Genomic DNA, 16,568 nt, shown 5'->3' with positions numbered 1-16,568 from the left:
GAGTTTCTTTGTAACAATTGTACCTGCTGCCTCCAAATCTTTCTGGAGCTTTCTCAGAGTGGTCCTTGGCTCTTGGGCTACTCTTCTTACTATTCTTCTGACTTCCTGGTCAGAAATCTTGCAAGATCCTGCATGGCCAGTTGATAATGCAGTGGTGTTCCACCTGCAGATAATGGCTCCAATACTGCTTGCTGGATGATTCTGAAGTTTTGAAGTGCATCTGTATTCTGTAACCAGTTCCATTGATATGTTTTGCAACAATAAGGTTGCAAAGGTCTTGGGAGAGCTCATTGCTTTTAACCATCATGAAATGTTTCTTGTGTGACACCTTGGTAACAAAAACCCTTTTAATAGCCCACCAGTATGTACTAACCCAGCTTATATCAATTTGCACAGATAGTAGTTCCTTGCCAATCCTTGCCTTTGTGTACTGCTTTTCTTAGCGTGTTCAATACTTTTTCCCTGTGCCATTCCACTTTTTTACTCATAACTACTTTTAGACATTAATGTTTGGATTTTTATATATGTGTGGATTACCTAAGTTAATACTAATGTCTGGTGAAAATTTCATGCGAATAGCCTCACTGGAAGTATACTTACTAAAAAAAATGTTGACGTGTTCAATACTTATTTTCCCTACTGTATGTATGTATGTATGTACACCATACATATTGCACTTATAAGAGTGAAGACAAATGATGGGTAATCATTATTTTATTGGACAGCATTGTCTGTGCTTAAAAAGTTATGTTGATATCAGAGGCATCTGTTGCAAACTTTGCCTGGTCAGGAAATTTGGCCCAAACAGTGTTTTCCCTTCAGGAGATAGAAAATCTGTCCTTTGGCACAAGCTCCAGTAACTCTTCCGGCTTTCATGACCGTTGGCTCCAAACGGATGTTTCAGATGCATACAAAGCACACATGAACAGCATGGTATAGTTATCATAGTATGTGGCATTTGCTGACATAGTGGTAAACCCAAGAGAACGTTAACATTAACACTATGAAGTAGTCTTTGGTCTTTCGGATGAAACCCCCCAGCAAAATCCGCCCACCCATATCCATAGATGAAGTAATTCTGTGCATCTTTGTGGAGAAGGCGTCCTGCAGCAAGTGAGTAGTGATAAGAAGGATATATTAGATCAGGGCCCAGCGTCGCATACTGGCTCCACTGTCACAAGACACACCACCTAATGAGAACCATGAGTCTTTCAGTCCTAAGTGGACAAGGAATTGGACTCAAGTGACTGTGGCAGCTAAAGCCCTGAATAGTTCTGCACTGGAGGGAGGGAACAGGGAAGAGAAAGAGCAAGAGAAAGAAACAGTGTGTTTGTTTGTGAGAGAGAGAGGAACGTAAAAAAGGTATTCTCCGAGAGAGTGTTTCTACCACACAAGACAGGACAACAACACAACATACAGTATTCTGGCAATGTTACATAACAGCTTGTTCAAATTCTCCACACATATGCATACTTATGTACATCTCCCATTTGGCCTAAAAATCAGGAAATCATACAAAAATATTAAACCATTTCCAGTTCCAACGCATGACCGCCACTGTTTTCTGGCATTGTGTGCGTCAAAGCAGCTGTGCTCACGCATATCACATAGCACCTTCTAGTCTCTCCTGAGAAGCTGGTGAGCTAGTCCAGTTGGAGCCCCTGGTGGAGAGGACTCCCTCCTTGTTCTAGATGAGCGCCCCCTATCTTGTCTTTGACGCAGAGAGCAGACTCCATCGGAGGACCGTATGCTAATGTGCATTTGATAGGGGTGTTTATTTTAGAGAAAGTGCTATAAAGAAGTGTCCTGTCTTGCTCCCCTTCCCAGTCCTCTGGCCCCTCCTTGGGTCCCTGATATCACACCATTGCTAGACGGCAGCAGCAGCACCTGGTGTGCAGACGTCACGGCGGCCATCTTGAAAGGCAGCGTGTCTTTGGCCAGCATCTTCTTGGTGGCGCTGACCAGGCGGGCGTAGTTGTCGGGGTTGTAGTCGGAGGTGGGCGCGCGGGTCGTGCGCAGGAGCGGGAGGCTGTCGCGGTCGACGCGCGACAGGAAGAGAGGCGGCCGCCGCAGGCACTCGCCGTCCGCGAGCGAGTCCGGCAGCGGCTTGCGCTTGCTCTCGGGCAGCAGCATGATGCAGAGGATGGAGAGCACAGCGAAGGAGGCGAAGACCACGTGGTGCAGGAAGTAGCCGGCGTTGTTCTGCAGCTCCATCAGGGAGGAGGCCGCCATGCCCACACAGCCCGCTGACATCACCAAGCCCAGACAACCGCCCCTGGTACAGGAGGAAGACAACAGACAAGAGGACATGGGGACACAACAGAGATGAGAGCATGGGGACACAACAGAGATGAGAGCATGGGGACACAACAGAGATGAGAGATGAGAGCATGGGGACACAACAGACAAGAGGACATGGGGACACAACAGAGATGAGAGATGAGAGCATGGGGACACAACAGAGATGAGAGCATGGGGACACAACAGACAAGAGGACATGGGGACACAACAGAGATGAGAGCATGGGGACACAACAGAGATGAGAGATGAGAGCATGGGGACACAAGAGATGAGAGCATGGGGACAGTAATTAACATCCAAAGTTATGCCATAACTTCAACACAATCTACTCTATCCCAGGATATGAGATCATGGAGATTGGAAAGGGATGTTGACAAGAGCAGATTATAATTTTTTTTATAAAGCCATGTTCCACAAAACACACACACACAAACCTCAGACAACAGATCTGCTAGGGAGTGGTGCAAGAGTGGTGTATGTGGTGAGCCCCATAACCTGCCTGTTAGTAACGACAATAAGAGCTGCTTCTCCACACACACACACGCGCGCGCGCGCTCACCGTATGACTGTGGGCATCACCTCACTGGCGAAGAACACACTGAGCATGGCAAGGGCCTGGGACGACAGCAGGCCCACTACAGAGAGAACCAGCACAAGCCCTCCTCGCAGGTCTGACCAAGGGAGAGAGAGAAGGACAGACAGAGGAAGAAGAAAAAGAGGGCATGGTTACATTTCATATTTCTGCTTTCAGAGGGCAAGTGGCGACACGTGAATCGTTTTCTCGGGGGATTATGCTGACCGAGACCGTAAGTAATTGGTGTATTAGATAGAGCGTGTGAAAGTGAGAAACCTCAACGCCAGTGTCACATGTGTCAACATGACAGAGATAACTAGCTAGCTCCCGCTGGCAAGATAGCTTTGTGTTGTCTCCAATATCCTAATGAAATTACTCTCTAGCTAAACGCTTTGGTATTCAGATGCTTATCATATTCCCACTGCCCTAAAGGCTGCATGACCTCAAATATGCTACTGCGTCATCACTACTGCCAAAATACATTCCTCACAAAAACACAAATATCATCTGATATGGATTTACTGGATCAGTCTCTGAGCTATTCCCACATTGCTGAGATTTTGGTGGCTTCAAAAGTTATAAATAAGACACCACAATAGACCAGAAATACTGAGGCATCCTTCTATGGCATCCAACTACAGAACAATCAAAAAACACTTATATTGACCACTACTTATTATAGTGTCTACCAACCAAAACACACACACTGAACTTCAACAAATGTACAGAGAACTAATATTGACTGACAGTTAAAAGCTGATATATACACCACAGATGAGATGACATTTTTATGCACTCATTATGACAACTATTCGCTCCATTTTTATATTTCTTTAAAGTGCTACTGGTGAGTGTGTTGCACTGCGGCTGCAGATCGAGCACACTTACACTGCGTGAGTGCTACTGGTGAGCGTGTTGCACTGCGGCTGTAGATCGAGCACACTTACACTGCGTGAGCGTGTTGCACTGCGGCTGCAGATCGAGCACACTTACACTGCGTGAGTGCTACTGGTGAGCGTGTTGCACTGCGGCTGCAGATCGAGCACACTTACACTGCGTGAGTGCTACTGGTGAGCGTGTTGCACTGCGGCTGCAGATCGAGCACACTTACACTGCGTGAGTGCTACTGGTGAGCGTGTTGCACTGCGGCTGCAGATCGAGCACACTTACACTGCGTGAGTGCTACTGGTGAGCGTGTTGCACTGCGGCTGCAGATCGAGCACACTTACACTGCGTGAGTGCTACTGGTGAGCGTGTTGCACTGCGGCTGCAGATCGAGCACATTTACACTGCGTGAGTTCTACTGGTGAGCGTGTTGCACTGCGGCTGCAGATCGAGCACACTTACACTGCGTGAGTGCTACTGGTGAGCGTGTTGCACTGCGGCTGCAGATCGAGCACACTTACACTGCGTGAGCGTGTTGCACTGCGGCTGCAGATCGAGCACACTTACACTGCGTGAGTGCTACTGGTGAGCGTGTTGCACTGCGGCTGCAGATCGAGCACACTTACACTGCGTGAGTGCTACTGGTGAGCGTGTTGCACTGCGGCTGCAGATCGAGCACACTTACACTGCGTGAGCGTGTTGCACTGCGGCTGCAGATCGAGCACACTTACACTGCGTGAGTGATACTGGTGAGCGTGTTGCACTGCGGCTGCAGATCGAGCACACTTACACTGCGTGAGTGCTACTGGTGAGCGTGTTGCACTGCGGCTGCAGCTCGAGCACACTTACACTGCGTGAGCGTGTTGCACTGCGGCTGCAGATCGAGCACACTTACACTGCGTGAGTGATACTGGTGAGCGTGTTGCACTGCGGCTGTAGATCGAGCACACTTACACTGCGTGAGTGCTACTGGTGAGCGTGTTGCACTGCGGCTGCAGATCGAGCACACTTACACTGCGTGAGTGCTACTGGTGAGCGTGTTGCACTGCGGCTGCAGATCGAGCACACTTACACTGCGTGAGTGCTACTGGTGAGCGTGTTGCACTGCGGCTGTAGATCGAGCACACTTACACTGCGTGAGCGTGTTGCACTGCGGCTGCAGATCGAGCACACTTACACTGCGTGAGTGCTACTGGTGAGCGTGTTGCACTGCGGCTGCAGATCGAGCACACTTACACTGCGTGAGTGCTACTGGTGAGCGTGTTGCACTGCGGCTGCAGATCGAGCACACTTACACTGCGTGAGTGCTACTGGTGAGCGTGTTGCACTGCGGCTGCAGATCGAGCACACTTACACTGCGTGAGTGCTACTGGTGAGCGTGTTGCACTGCGGCTGCAGATCGAGCACACTTACACTGCGTGAGTGCTACTGGTGAGCGTGTTGCACTGCGGCTGCAGATCGAGCACATTTACACTGCGTGAGTTCTACTGGTGAGCGTGTTGCACTGCGGCTGCAGATCGAGCACACTTACACTGCGTGAGTGCTACTGGTGAGCGTGTTGCACTGCGGCTGCAGATCGAGCACACTTACACTGCGTGAGCGTGTTGCACTGCGGCTGCAGATCGAGCACACTTACACTGCGTGAGTGCTACTGGTGAGCGTGTTGCACTGCGGCTGCAGATCGAGCACACTTACACTGCGTGAGTGCTACTGGTGAGCGTGTTGCACTGCGGCTGCAGATCGAGCACACTTACACTGCGTGAGCGTGTTGCACTGCGGCTGCAGATCGAGCACACTTACACTGCGTGAGTGATACTGGTGAGCGTGTTGCACTGCGGCTGCAGATCGAGCACACTTACACTGCGTGAGTGCTACTGGTGAGCGTGTTGCACTGCGGCTGCAGCTCGAGCACACTTACACTGCGTGAGCGTGTTGCACTGCGGCTGCAGATCGAGCACACTTACACTGCGTGAGTGATACTGGTGAGCGTGTTGCACTGCGGCTGTAGATCGAGCACACTTACACTGCGTGAGTGCTACTGGTGAGCGTGTTGCACTGCGGCTGCAGATCGAGCACACTTACACTGCGTGAGTGCTACTGGTGAGCGTGTTGCACTGCGGCTGCAGATCGAGCACACTTACACTGCGTGAGTGCTACTGGTGAGCGTGTTGCACTGCGGCTGCAGATCGAGCACACTTACACTGCGTGAGTGCTACTGGTGAGCGTGTTGCACTGCGGCTGCAGATCGAGCACACTTACACTGCGTGAGTGCTACTGGTGAGCGTGTTGCACTGCGGCTGCAGATCGAGCACACTTACACTGCGTGAGTGCTACTGGTGAGCGTGTTGCACTGCGGCTGCAGATCGAGCACACTTACACTGCGTGAGTGCTACTGGTGAGCGTGTTGCACTGCGGCTGCAGATCGAGCACACTTACACTGCGTGAGTGCTACTGGTGAGCGTGTTGCACTGCGGCTGTAGATCGAGCACACTTACACTGCGTGAGTGCTACTGGTGAGCGTGTTGCACTGCGGCTGCAGATCGAGCACACTTACACTGCGTGAGTGCTACTGGTGAGCGTGTTGCACTGCGGCTGCAGATCGAGCACACTTACACTGCGTGAGTGCTACTGGTGAGCGTGTTGCACTGTGGCTGCAGATCGAGCACACTTACACTGCGTGAGCGTGTTGCACTGCGGCTGCAGATCGAGCACACTTACACTGCGTGAGTGATACTGGTGAGCGTGTTGCACTGCGGCTGTAGATCGAGCACACTTACACTGCGTGAGTGCTACTGGTGAGCGTGTTGCACTGCGGCTGCAGATCGAGCACACTTACACTGCGTGAGTGCTACTGGTGAGCGTGTTGCACTGCGGCTGTAGATCGAGCACACTTACACACACTTACACTGCGTGAGTGCTACTGGTGAGCGTGTTGCACTGCGGCTGCAGATCGAGCACACTTACACTGCGTGAGTGCCAGCAGCAGCAGGGATGACAGGCCCGTTCCTATGGCGACCAGCAGAAGGATGCCGCGGCGTCCAAAGCGATCGACGGTCAGGCAGAGGAAGGCGCAGGCACAGGCCCCTGTCAGCATGCGCAGGAAGTAGCTGAAGTAGAAGTGGGTAGAGTAGCTGTGCAGGTTACGCGTGAAACAGTACTGGATGCCTGTTCCAATGAACCTGGGACAGAGGAGGGGGAGAGATGGGGGCGTTGAGAAACAGTACTGGATGCCTGGGACAGAGGAGGGGGAGAGATGGGGGCGTTGAGAAACAGTACTGGATGCCTGGGACAGAGGAGGGGGAGAGATGGGGGCGTTGAGAGTGAGTCCTTTTTTTATTTACTTTTAATTATATTTTTTATTTTATTAGATTTTCTTTGTCTTCTTGCTTCCCATGAGTTCCCTATATTAATACATGGAACTTATTAAAGCAGAGAAGGAAAAGATGTATACTGTATATTACTAAAATGGGAACTTTCCAGCTAAGAGTTGACAAAGGTTAATTATACTAAAAAGGAACATAAAAATACTGAAAATGCAGTAAATGTACTTGTGCTATCAGACCATGCATTTCCACTGAGAAAATATCAGTTCTGAATCACAACCTGGACATAGGAGATACATTTAAAGACAATTTCTAACCAGCACCATCATAAGGGATTCCATCTGATCAGAAAACAGGACAGGAAAGGTACAGTTCTTGGATGTTTATCTAAATAGAAGCCTCTGGGAGACATACTGTTGGATGGATAATCCTGGTGATTTTATCACTCCCAATTATCCAGTTTGGTCAACAAAAAAAAAGCCGACCTCGGAGTCATGATGTTATGTGAATGTTATGTTGAGGAGCCTCTTGCTATGCATGTAAACACATTTTTAGGGGCTTTACATTGGCATGTAGAATAGTTCCAGGACATTCCAGCAGTGTACCAGTCACAGAATGGAATGATCCCACACAAAATAAGGGAGGAGAGTTTGTTCTTTGAATATGCTATCTCCATGGAAACTCACAGAGTGAGGCCAAGTATGAGGCCGTTCCTCCAGATGACTCGCGTGTGGCGAAGCTCCAGCACGCTGTGGTACTCCGTGTCTGTGTCCTCCCCATAAGCAGAGTCTATCTCTGTGACAAACACAAACACATGTTACAGGAGTATACATATTGATCACCAGGAAGGTCGCCTAAAATTGCCAGAGAAATAAATGAGGAGGGGGAGAGATTCTGGTACTCTGTAATGGATGACAAACAGGAAAGAAAATATATCATCATCATAGAAAAGCTCTCAATCCACATTTCACAACTTGCATAAGGAAGCGGATTTAAATGAATGAGCATGTTCATGTTATTGTCAACCCCCACAAGAACAGCTGACCAGAAAGAGACCAGTAGACGAAATGTGGAAAATGAATAAAAAAGAACAAAAATACAACATTAGATGGTGAGAGGAGAAAAAAGCAACATTCCACCGTACATTAAATAACAAGAGTAGGTATCTCTCTCTTGCTCCCTTGCTTTCTCCTCGCTTAACCCTACTTAGAAAAAAAACTCAAAATGGCTGCTTTCAGGCAGACTTGACAACGTGATTTGAGGTAATGCAATTTGAGCCAGTGAATTGGAACATTGGAGTTGCATTTGGGAAGCAGCTGTAAAAAAAAGAAAGGGGGGGGGGGAAAACATGACAAACACACAGAGAGGCTTCATGTGTTTCTCACTAGGCAGAAAACCCCACTGTGGCAGCCCCTGGTCATTAAACCTGCAGGCCTGTGAAACACTGCATCCACATGGCCAAGTGCCTTCCTGGCACACCACAGGGAAACAACGTTGCCTCAAAATGATGACAGCGTGTTGGTGTGTTGCCAGCTTTTCAAACGGTCTCAAACAGCCCACTCTAGGAAGTCTTCTATTGCCATCTAATTGGCATGCCTACTTTGGCTGGGCAGCCAGTAGTTATGGGATGAAATTCTTGATAGTGTCCGCAACCAACCCCTCTTGCACTTCCTCGTTATCAAAGAACACCTCTTTATTTATTCCAGTTCACATCCATGGGCTTGATGACCATGCCATAGCCCCTTCCTTTCACATTTATTCCACGAGATGTGCTATTTGATAAACTGATTACTAAAATTATGCAGAATGTTTTAATCTCTTTTTTTCCAATCTCTTTTGTAGTGGCTTTCCACTGTTGATGTCCAAGAATCATGACAAATAGATCAACAAAAATGTGTCTGTGTGTAAGACCACAAGGTAAAATAATCTTTAAAAGTAACAGATGCTTGTGAGCTGGACTGCTTGAGGGAGAGAGAGGCCCAGGTGTGGATGTTACCTGAGAGCAAGGTCTCGCCCGGGAAGAGCTCCTCGCTCCGACATGCTCCGTTCCGCGCTGAGAAGGTCTGCAGAGTCTTCTTGGCCTGAGGGATCTGACCTGTGGCCAGCAGCCAGCGGGGGGACTCTGGGAACACTGAGGGACAGCTACACACACACACACACGCAGTCTTGTTTAGATGTGTATAATGCATTGTATCACACTGACAATATTTGTGAATATTTCACACATTAAATACTGGATATATAAAACATGGATTTGTTTTTGCACACACACACACACACACACACACACACACACACACACACACACACACACACACACACACACACACACACAGAAAAGAAAAGTTCCAATCTCACCACCAATATGAGATCATGAGTAGCAAGGGCACAGTGGCCACTGCTTGTAGTACTGGCCAGTCACTGCACAGCACCGCCAGGCCTGGCAACAGTAACTCAGCAAACACAGAAAAGAAGCCAGTAACCATGGACACCAGGAGACGGTGAGGGGGGTCGCACACCTCCAGACCTGTCATGCCAAATCGTTCAAAAAAGGAGGGCAGTTAGAATGGACAGTGGGTTATGACAGGACAAAATTAGCTCGATGGTGTTTTAAGCCCCCACCGTCGACTTCAAGGCACCTAACCCTAACCCTAACCCTAAACATTGTTAACCATAGTGCCTTCCATGCAGCGCTGCCTGGAAGACGACGTTGGGGGCTTAAAACACCAAACACCACAAAATGATGTGTATGAGAGGAGATGTGTGCGTGTGTGTGGTTTGGGGTGAAAAAAAGTTGGTGATGTAATTTGTCAGTGAAAGCAAAAGAGAAATTCCTCTGCACTCATGGAAGAGGGGAACCTCTGCCCCACTTTCAATCCTGCTTTCAGTAGTCTCCACACACATGTGTTGGACACACGGACACACACACACACACACACACACACGACCCAAATTCAGTGATGAAAAGGAAAACAGGCCTTATTTCCTTCCAGTGCTCTCTAGCATCCTCCTATTGTGTGGAGAAGCTGTGGCAGCAAGCAGATCACTGCAGGCCTCTCCCCCCTTCGCCCCGACTAGCACTTCCCTGTTCACTCCCTAAGAGCTAGCCTGCTATCAATTTACCACTGGCCTCTGAGGAATGTAGGGGTACTTCCAAGTGTATATAGGCTGTGTGTGTGTGTTGTGTTACATCTAACTTTGTTCCTTCTTGCTTTCTTGCCAGGGCAGGAGTCCCACAGATGTGGAAAGAATGTTTGAAATCCCTGTCAAAATCCCTCATACAATCCAGATGCTGGATCAACTCAAGCCTCTAGGTGCTTTGTACGTGTGCGTTTGTGTAAGTGTGTGATTGAAAGTGAATAAGGGAGTCAGAGAGAGAGAGAGAGAGAGAGAGAGAGAGAGAGAGAGAGAGAGAGAGAGAAAGAAAGAAAGAAAGAAAGAAAGAAAGAAAGAAAGAAAGAGAGAAACAAGCACAAGTTTTCTAGCCCATGCAACATGGGCAGTCACAGGGAGAAGGACACCCCTGGACATGGCAGAAGTCCTACAATCTTCATTTACTCACTATGGCACTGCACTCTAAATGGAGACAGCGACAGAGCAAGGAACGTTGGAAGAGAGCAAAACAGAGATAATCAGAGACCATAAATGGGAAGTACCAGCAGAACAATCGAAACGGCTAAACTGGCACTACAAAATCCCTCTCCACTCTCACTCAGCCAAGTAAACACCATGGCAGAGAGCAAAACAGACACCAGTTGAGCTGCGGCAGCTGTCTGCTGTCACTTACTCACGGCTAACCCCTTCACACCAATCACATGACAGCGACAGACCGCCACCCACACATGCTCAGCTGGGCACATGTGAGCATGCACCCCCCCCCCCAGAAGCATGAGCAACTGGACATACTGCCGTGTCCTTCATCAGTGGGTCTGACTCAGTCAACATGGAGGGTCAGAGTGTCAGTCAGAGTGAGGCAGAAACCTGTGACCACCTCTATCACTATTCCTCCTTTCTCCATTGTTCTCATGTCTGTCTCCAGTCGAACTCTTTTAACACAGTATTCTAACTGCCTTCATGAAACGTACACATTGCTAGTTTCAAATGACCCTATGTCCTATTAGTTAGATGAAACACTAGTCTAACATCAACAGAGTCTTTCTGTCCCTCTTGGTGTTGTTTACACTCTGCCTGGTGCCCTGGTATCCAACGGTCCTTGATCAGTGCTGACACTGAGCTGGTTTCTACTTCCCCTTTCATTGTCGCTCCCTTCCTGTGGCTCCTGTCACTCCTCCAGTCCACTGACACTTCCTGGCTCAAGGCTACAGCCTGTCAAATATGGTGTGGCTCCTACCTAGGGCTGCTCGATTTAGGGAAAATATCTAATTGTGATTTTTCTGACAGATATTGCGATTGCAATACGATGTTTAAAGGTCAATGAATTGATTCAGTTCAATATTCCAGATGCCTCTTTAATTTGTGCCACCTCTGATTGGTGAGCATGGCCAGCACACAAGAAGCACAGCACCCCCCGACCCACTGTGAAGCTCACCAATCAGAATTTCTGTGCCCATCACGCGCTACGCACACCCACCAACCAGAAGTAGCATAGTCCATGGAGGACGAAATGAGTATAAAAGTCCAAAAAAAAGAAAAAGAAATTAGTATAAAAAGACAAAATTAACTTGTGCACGATTATTTTTAGCTTTTGCGATTAGGTAATTGCTTTGGGTTATATTGCGATTACAATTGCGATGATTATGCAGCCCTTGTCCCAGCACAACTGGCTAGACATCAACATGGGAAGCCTGCTGGTGTATGCATGTATACCTGCAAGAAATATTCATACGATCTATGTGCAAGTGTACAATGTGTAAAGTAATTTACCCCAGGCAGATTGGGTTGATACTACCCTGGATTGGGTTGATACTATCCTGGATTGGGTTGACACTACCCTAGATTGGGTTGATACTACCCTAGAATTCAAATTTTGTGGGCGGGGTAAATTTGGGCTGGCTTCCAGATGCACCTTAATTAGGAAATTTAACGAGATACTTTGATAAATAAAAATAACAAAAAAAACCAGGCTAAAAGGTCAGTTTGTATAAGAAAATATGTCATGATATTATCAACTCCAGCTTCCTTCCATTCCTACAAAGTCCAACCAACCCAAACCATGTCAAAAGGTCAACAATGTGTCGTAACGTGCATTTAAAGCCAAGACAGGAAGAGGTCCATTTAAAAAAGCCTGTTGATAGTATTTTGACTAGAGTCCACAACATTTGTTTCTGCGGTTGGCACTGCTGGCTGATGACCCATCTTGATAATTCGGGTTGAATAAGAAGTTAGCACGTCATTAAGAGAACAGAAAGAACCACAAAGAGTTAGTGTCAATAAGGGGATAGAAGGTGTCAGGTGAAGAGAGAGAGAGTGAGAGTGAGTGTGTATTGGGGGGGTGGGAGGTGGGGGGACTCACGTGCGATGTACGAGGAGAGGAAGACCCCAGCCAACATTGACCCCTGGGAGAGCCTCAGCAGCAGGAAGGCCACAGGGCTGTTGGACACGCACACCGCCACTCCCAGCAGTCCCGAGAGGGACACAGACATGAGAAGGGCTCGCCGCCGGCCAAGCCTGCAGGCACACAAATAAACAAACAATGCACATACATAAACACAAACACACACACACACACACAAATATACACACATTACTTAAATGCATTATAAAATAGTGTTACAGCAAAATGTCAACGAAAAATAGGAATACTAAATTCTTATCAAAGTTGTCAAAGAAGATTTTTGATCACACCTGCTACATTTATGTTTTGCTCATGACATTACAGTGGGATATAAAAATTAACAGACAAACCAAGTGGCAGCCAAAGAAGCAAAGGATCTCACCAGTCACAGATGGTGCCTAGAAGAACATAGCCCAGAACCCAGCCCGTCATGAAACAGATGTGCTGAAGAGGAATCTTCCAGTAGTCCCCACAAACAAGGTTCCACTGCAGGTCCACACAGAGACGAGAGAGAGAGAGAGAGAAACACTTTATGGTTACTTTAGGTTGCATAAGATGCATATTATCTTCCCATTATTTTCATGAAAGCGTCTCCATGTGGACAGGGTCTGTGTCACTCCATCATGTCAGTGTGTTGCCAACAACTTGGCCTGCACTAACCTATTCCATGCAAGACAATGCAAAAACCAGAAGGATGACTTTGCTGATGAGAAACAATCCTATTCCTCTGATGAGGATTCCGACGAAGAGTTTGATTAGTGTCGTGGCCTTGAATGATGCAATCTGTGCGAAAATGTCATAAAATGTCATTGACCATGCCTAAAGGTCATAACCTCAACCTTTTACAGTAATGGCAATGTCATAATTGGGCTAACCACACCTTAAAACATAGGAATCCATGTCTCATTTGTTATTTGTTATACCATTTTTAGATTTTCAGCTATGTCAGTGTTCTGCTTAATTTATACACATTATTTTCTCAAACGCAATGTCTGATATAAGACTGAAAATCACCCCCTCCAAATCAGATAATATGGGTAAATGATACATTTTCTGAATCCTTAGGGTCATGCCAGTATTTCAGTGTTTCTCTGATGCTCCCTGGTGCCACAGGATTAAAAGACAAAAGATGACTTAGGCGGAAATGGCAGGAAAATGTGTGTGATTAAAAATTTGAAGAGATCCAGGGTTGGCTGTACTTATCCAAAATGTTCACAAAAGGATTTAAATGAAAGCTCAGAGTCTCCCCTTTAAAAATAAAACATTCCAATATGTCCAATATAGATTTTCAGTTATGTCAGTGTACCACTTGATTTATACGCATTATAATTATAAACCTTAGTTTACATTATGTGTGATAACTCAAAACAGCTACTCGTCAGATGGCCATCATCATTGAAAAGCTGAGATTCCAGGCTTTCAGAAAAGGTATGGTAGCCTTTGCCACTTTTTCGGTAACGACCAACCCCTCTGGCTCACGGACTAAAAAGGAAAGACCAAATCACATCAAGCTTTAGGTGCCTTGGTACTTGTATCAGATTGCAGAAATACTATTTCACCCTGAGGCCAGATCTCAAACTGAATTGCAACTTCCTGTCGGGATAAGAAATTAGAATTTTGTTTGAATACTCTTGGAGGTTGCAGGACAAATAGGAGAAGCCGTGGCTTCAGGCTTGTAACCGAAGGGTTGCCAGTTCAATCCCCGACCAGTAGGAAAAATGTGGGTGGGGAAGTGGTTGAGCACTGCTCTCCCATGCCCACATCCACAGCTGAAGTGCCCTTGAGCACCTAACCCCTCACTGCTCCCCGAGCGCCGCTGTAGCAGGCAGCTCACTGCTCTGGGTTAGTGTTTGCTTCACCTCACTGTGTGTTCACTAATTCACAGATTGGGATAAATGCAGACCAAATTTCCCTCACGGGATCAAAAGAGTATTTATAGTTACGGCTATATAAATATTTGTCAATATGTGAAACTGAAACGCACGCACACACACACACTCCTTTTAAAGTGACTTGCCAGTAGGCACCATGTCATCACATTAAGGCTCATGGAGGTCTGCACTCTCCGACCCTGCTTTCCTTCCTATATTGTCCTTCACGCATGTACGTGGACATCCTGAAAAGATGGAACATCACTCCAGCTCTAGCAGGGACAAAAGAGCCAATGACGTCAAGGAGATAAAAGCTGGAGCTTTGGGGACGAGGTCAATGAATCAGGAAAAGTAGAGGAGGCTAAGCTGTTTCCTGCCGAAAGGGAGAAATAAGGGATGCCAGCTCAAGTCATGGACACAAACTTCCTCAGGCCATTCTTGCCCACGTACTCTTGAGGGGGACCACTATAGAACATTTTCCATTGTGCGTTTTTGGGTGTTTGTTTCATGTCAAGATCACAGTCATCCTGCGCTGAGGAAAGCGGTTGGGAATCAAATAGCATTTTTGCATTTACAAACATCCCTTACAAATGTTTGCTTGATGGGATGGGCTATGGGCTGATCCTGTCTTGTGACTTATAGGCCCGGCCTACTTTGTATTAGATGTTTGTAAGGGGATCCTGTTTGACATGCGGCTATCAAAACAACAGCCCCAAGAAGACTTACATAAAAGTGTTGCTGGCTGGCTCACTGAGATGTGTGTATCTCTAGTAGGCTTATACTTTCTGCTGTAGAGCACCAGGAACACAGTGGTCTAGAGGGGGTTTCCTGTTGTGCAACTAGTCATGAGTAAAAAACCAATGACTGCTACATTTAAACAGCTCTTTAAAAAGTCCTGAAATCTCATTTCCATAATGACAAGTCTGTCGAGCAAACAATTGAGTGGGCTGTACACAAGGGCCTATCCGGTAACAATATTATATAGGACGTTAGAAGTTGTTAATGTAAACAACAATAACATGCACCCAGAGGGTATCCCTGATGTTGAAGGATGTCAGTAGACACAGACAACGTAGACCAGAGTAATAAAAAGTCTAGTTAGGTTGATAGGCTACAAATGGATGAAAACACAAAATATTACTTTCATTGTTGATCAGCTGATGAAATTCAGAACGGCTAGATGGGACTGGACAAATTCTGGTTAGATTAAGTTTGAAAGATTACGTCGGTCTACATTTTGGGGCAGTTTACATTAACATAAGCGTGCCAGGTGCATGAATGTTTCTCTGATTTCAACTTTTCATCGTGATCATTCAAATGCAAATTCAGACTAACCTCCGTTACAAAGTTGCTCTCGAGCCCTGCTGGTTTCGCATACTCCCATCCTTTCGTGCACGGTACTCTCTGTTTCGGTAGGTTGTCCGTGATATTCGTGTAGTTGGATGAGTACCTGTACAACTCGCAGTGACTCAGTCCAGCACTGTCTTTGTCCCAGGGAATGGTAAAGTTGAGGTAGGCTTGTTTGGAAAAGTTACTTGGGAGAAATCCCGACGGCAGAAGACTCGGGTCGGGTTTACAGTGGTAAGACTCGGGAGTCAAAGTATAGAAAACATCACAGAAGAGGTTCAGTGTCACGGCGAAGTTTGGGAACCAGCTGAAAATAGTCACAATGCGATTATATCTTCCATAGCCGCCAATTTGTGGGTAAATCTTAGATTCAAAATCCATGGTCAGGCACCGTACCGATGGAAAAAGTAGCCTATTTGGCAGAGCAGCTAGCTGCGGCTTCCAACGTGATCGCAGCTTGTCAAAGTGGGAGGAGGATTTCATGGGATATGTAGGCCAATTGGTGGGAAAGTTGTGTAAATGATCTTCTCGAAGAATCAGTTTCACCTGCTACTGCTACAAGTTTATGGTTCCCAACAAATATTTATAGCAAACCATGACTAAACCACAAACTATTCAGGTGTCATCACTGTGTGGTGTGTTCCATTCTAATCTGTCATGGAGTAACTGGACCTGAACCTACCTAACCATCAGGTGGGCTCGGCACGTTCTATTCTGAGACACATGAGTCAGTAAGAGTGTGAGAGAAACAC

At 47.0% G+C, this 16,568-nt stretch overlaps 1 protein-coding gene across 1 annotated transcript; it reads right to left on the bottom strand.

Moving 5' to 3' along the window:
• Window positions 1-696: 696 nt before the first annotated feature.
• Window positions 697-16,255, bottom strand: slc22a31 (solute carrier family 22 member 31). Its single transcript, XM_076286793.1, has 9 exons — window positions 15,805-16,255; window positions 12,981-13,084; window positions 12,557-12,711; window positions 9,442-9,610; window positions 9,080-9,225; window positions 7,770-7,878; window positions 6,725-6,939; window positions 2,861-2,972; window positions 697-2,275 (listed from the first exon to the last, which is right to left on the bottom strand). Exons 1-9 carry the CDS (start codon window positions 16,195-16,197, stop codon window positions 1,792-1,794), a joined length of 1,887 nt encoding a protein of 628 aa, XP_076142908.1. The 5' UTR covers window positions 16,198-16,255; the 3' UTR covers window positions 697-1,791.
• Window positions 16,256-16,568: the final 313 nt, after the last annotated feature.

This window comes from Alosa pseudoharengus, unplaced genomic scaffold (assembly GCF_046254945.1).
Source record: "Alosa pseudoharengus isolate Yale_2024_CS ecotype anadromous, Long Island Sound unplaced genomic scaffold, YU_APseudo_1.1 YU_APseudo_1.1_scf_16, whole genome shotgun sequence".
NCBI lineage: Eukaryota > Metazoa > Chordata > Actinopteri > Clupeiformes > Clupeidae > Alosa > Alosa pseudoharengus.
The sequence above is the reverse complement of the archived record's forward strand: the minus strand, read 5'-3'. Positions and strand labels throughout refer to the sequence as shown.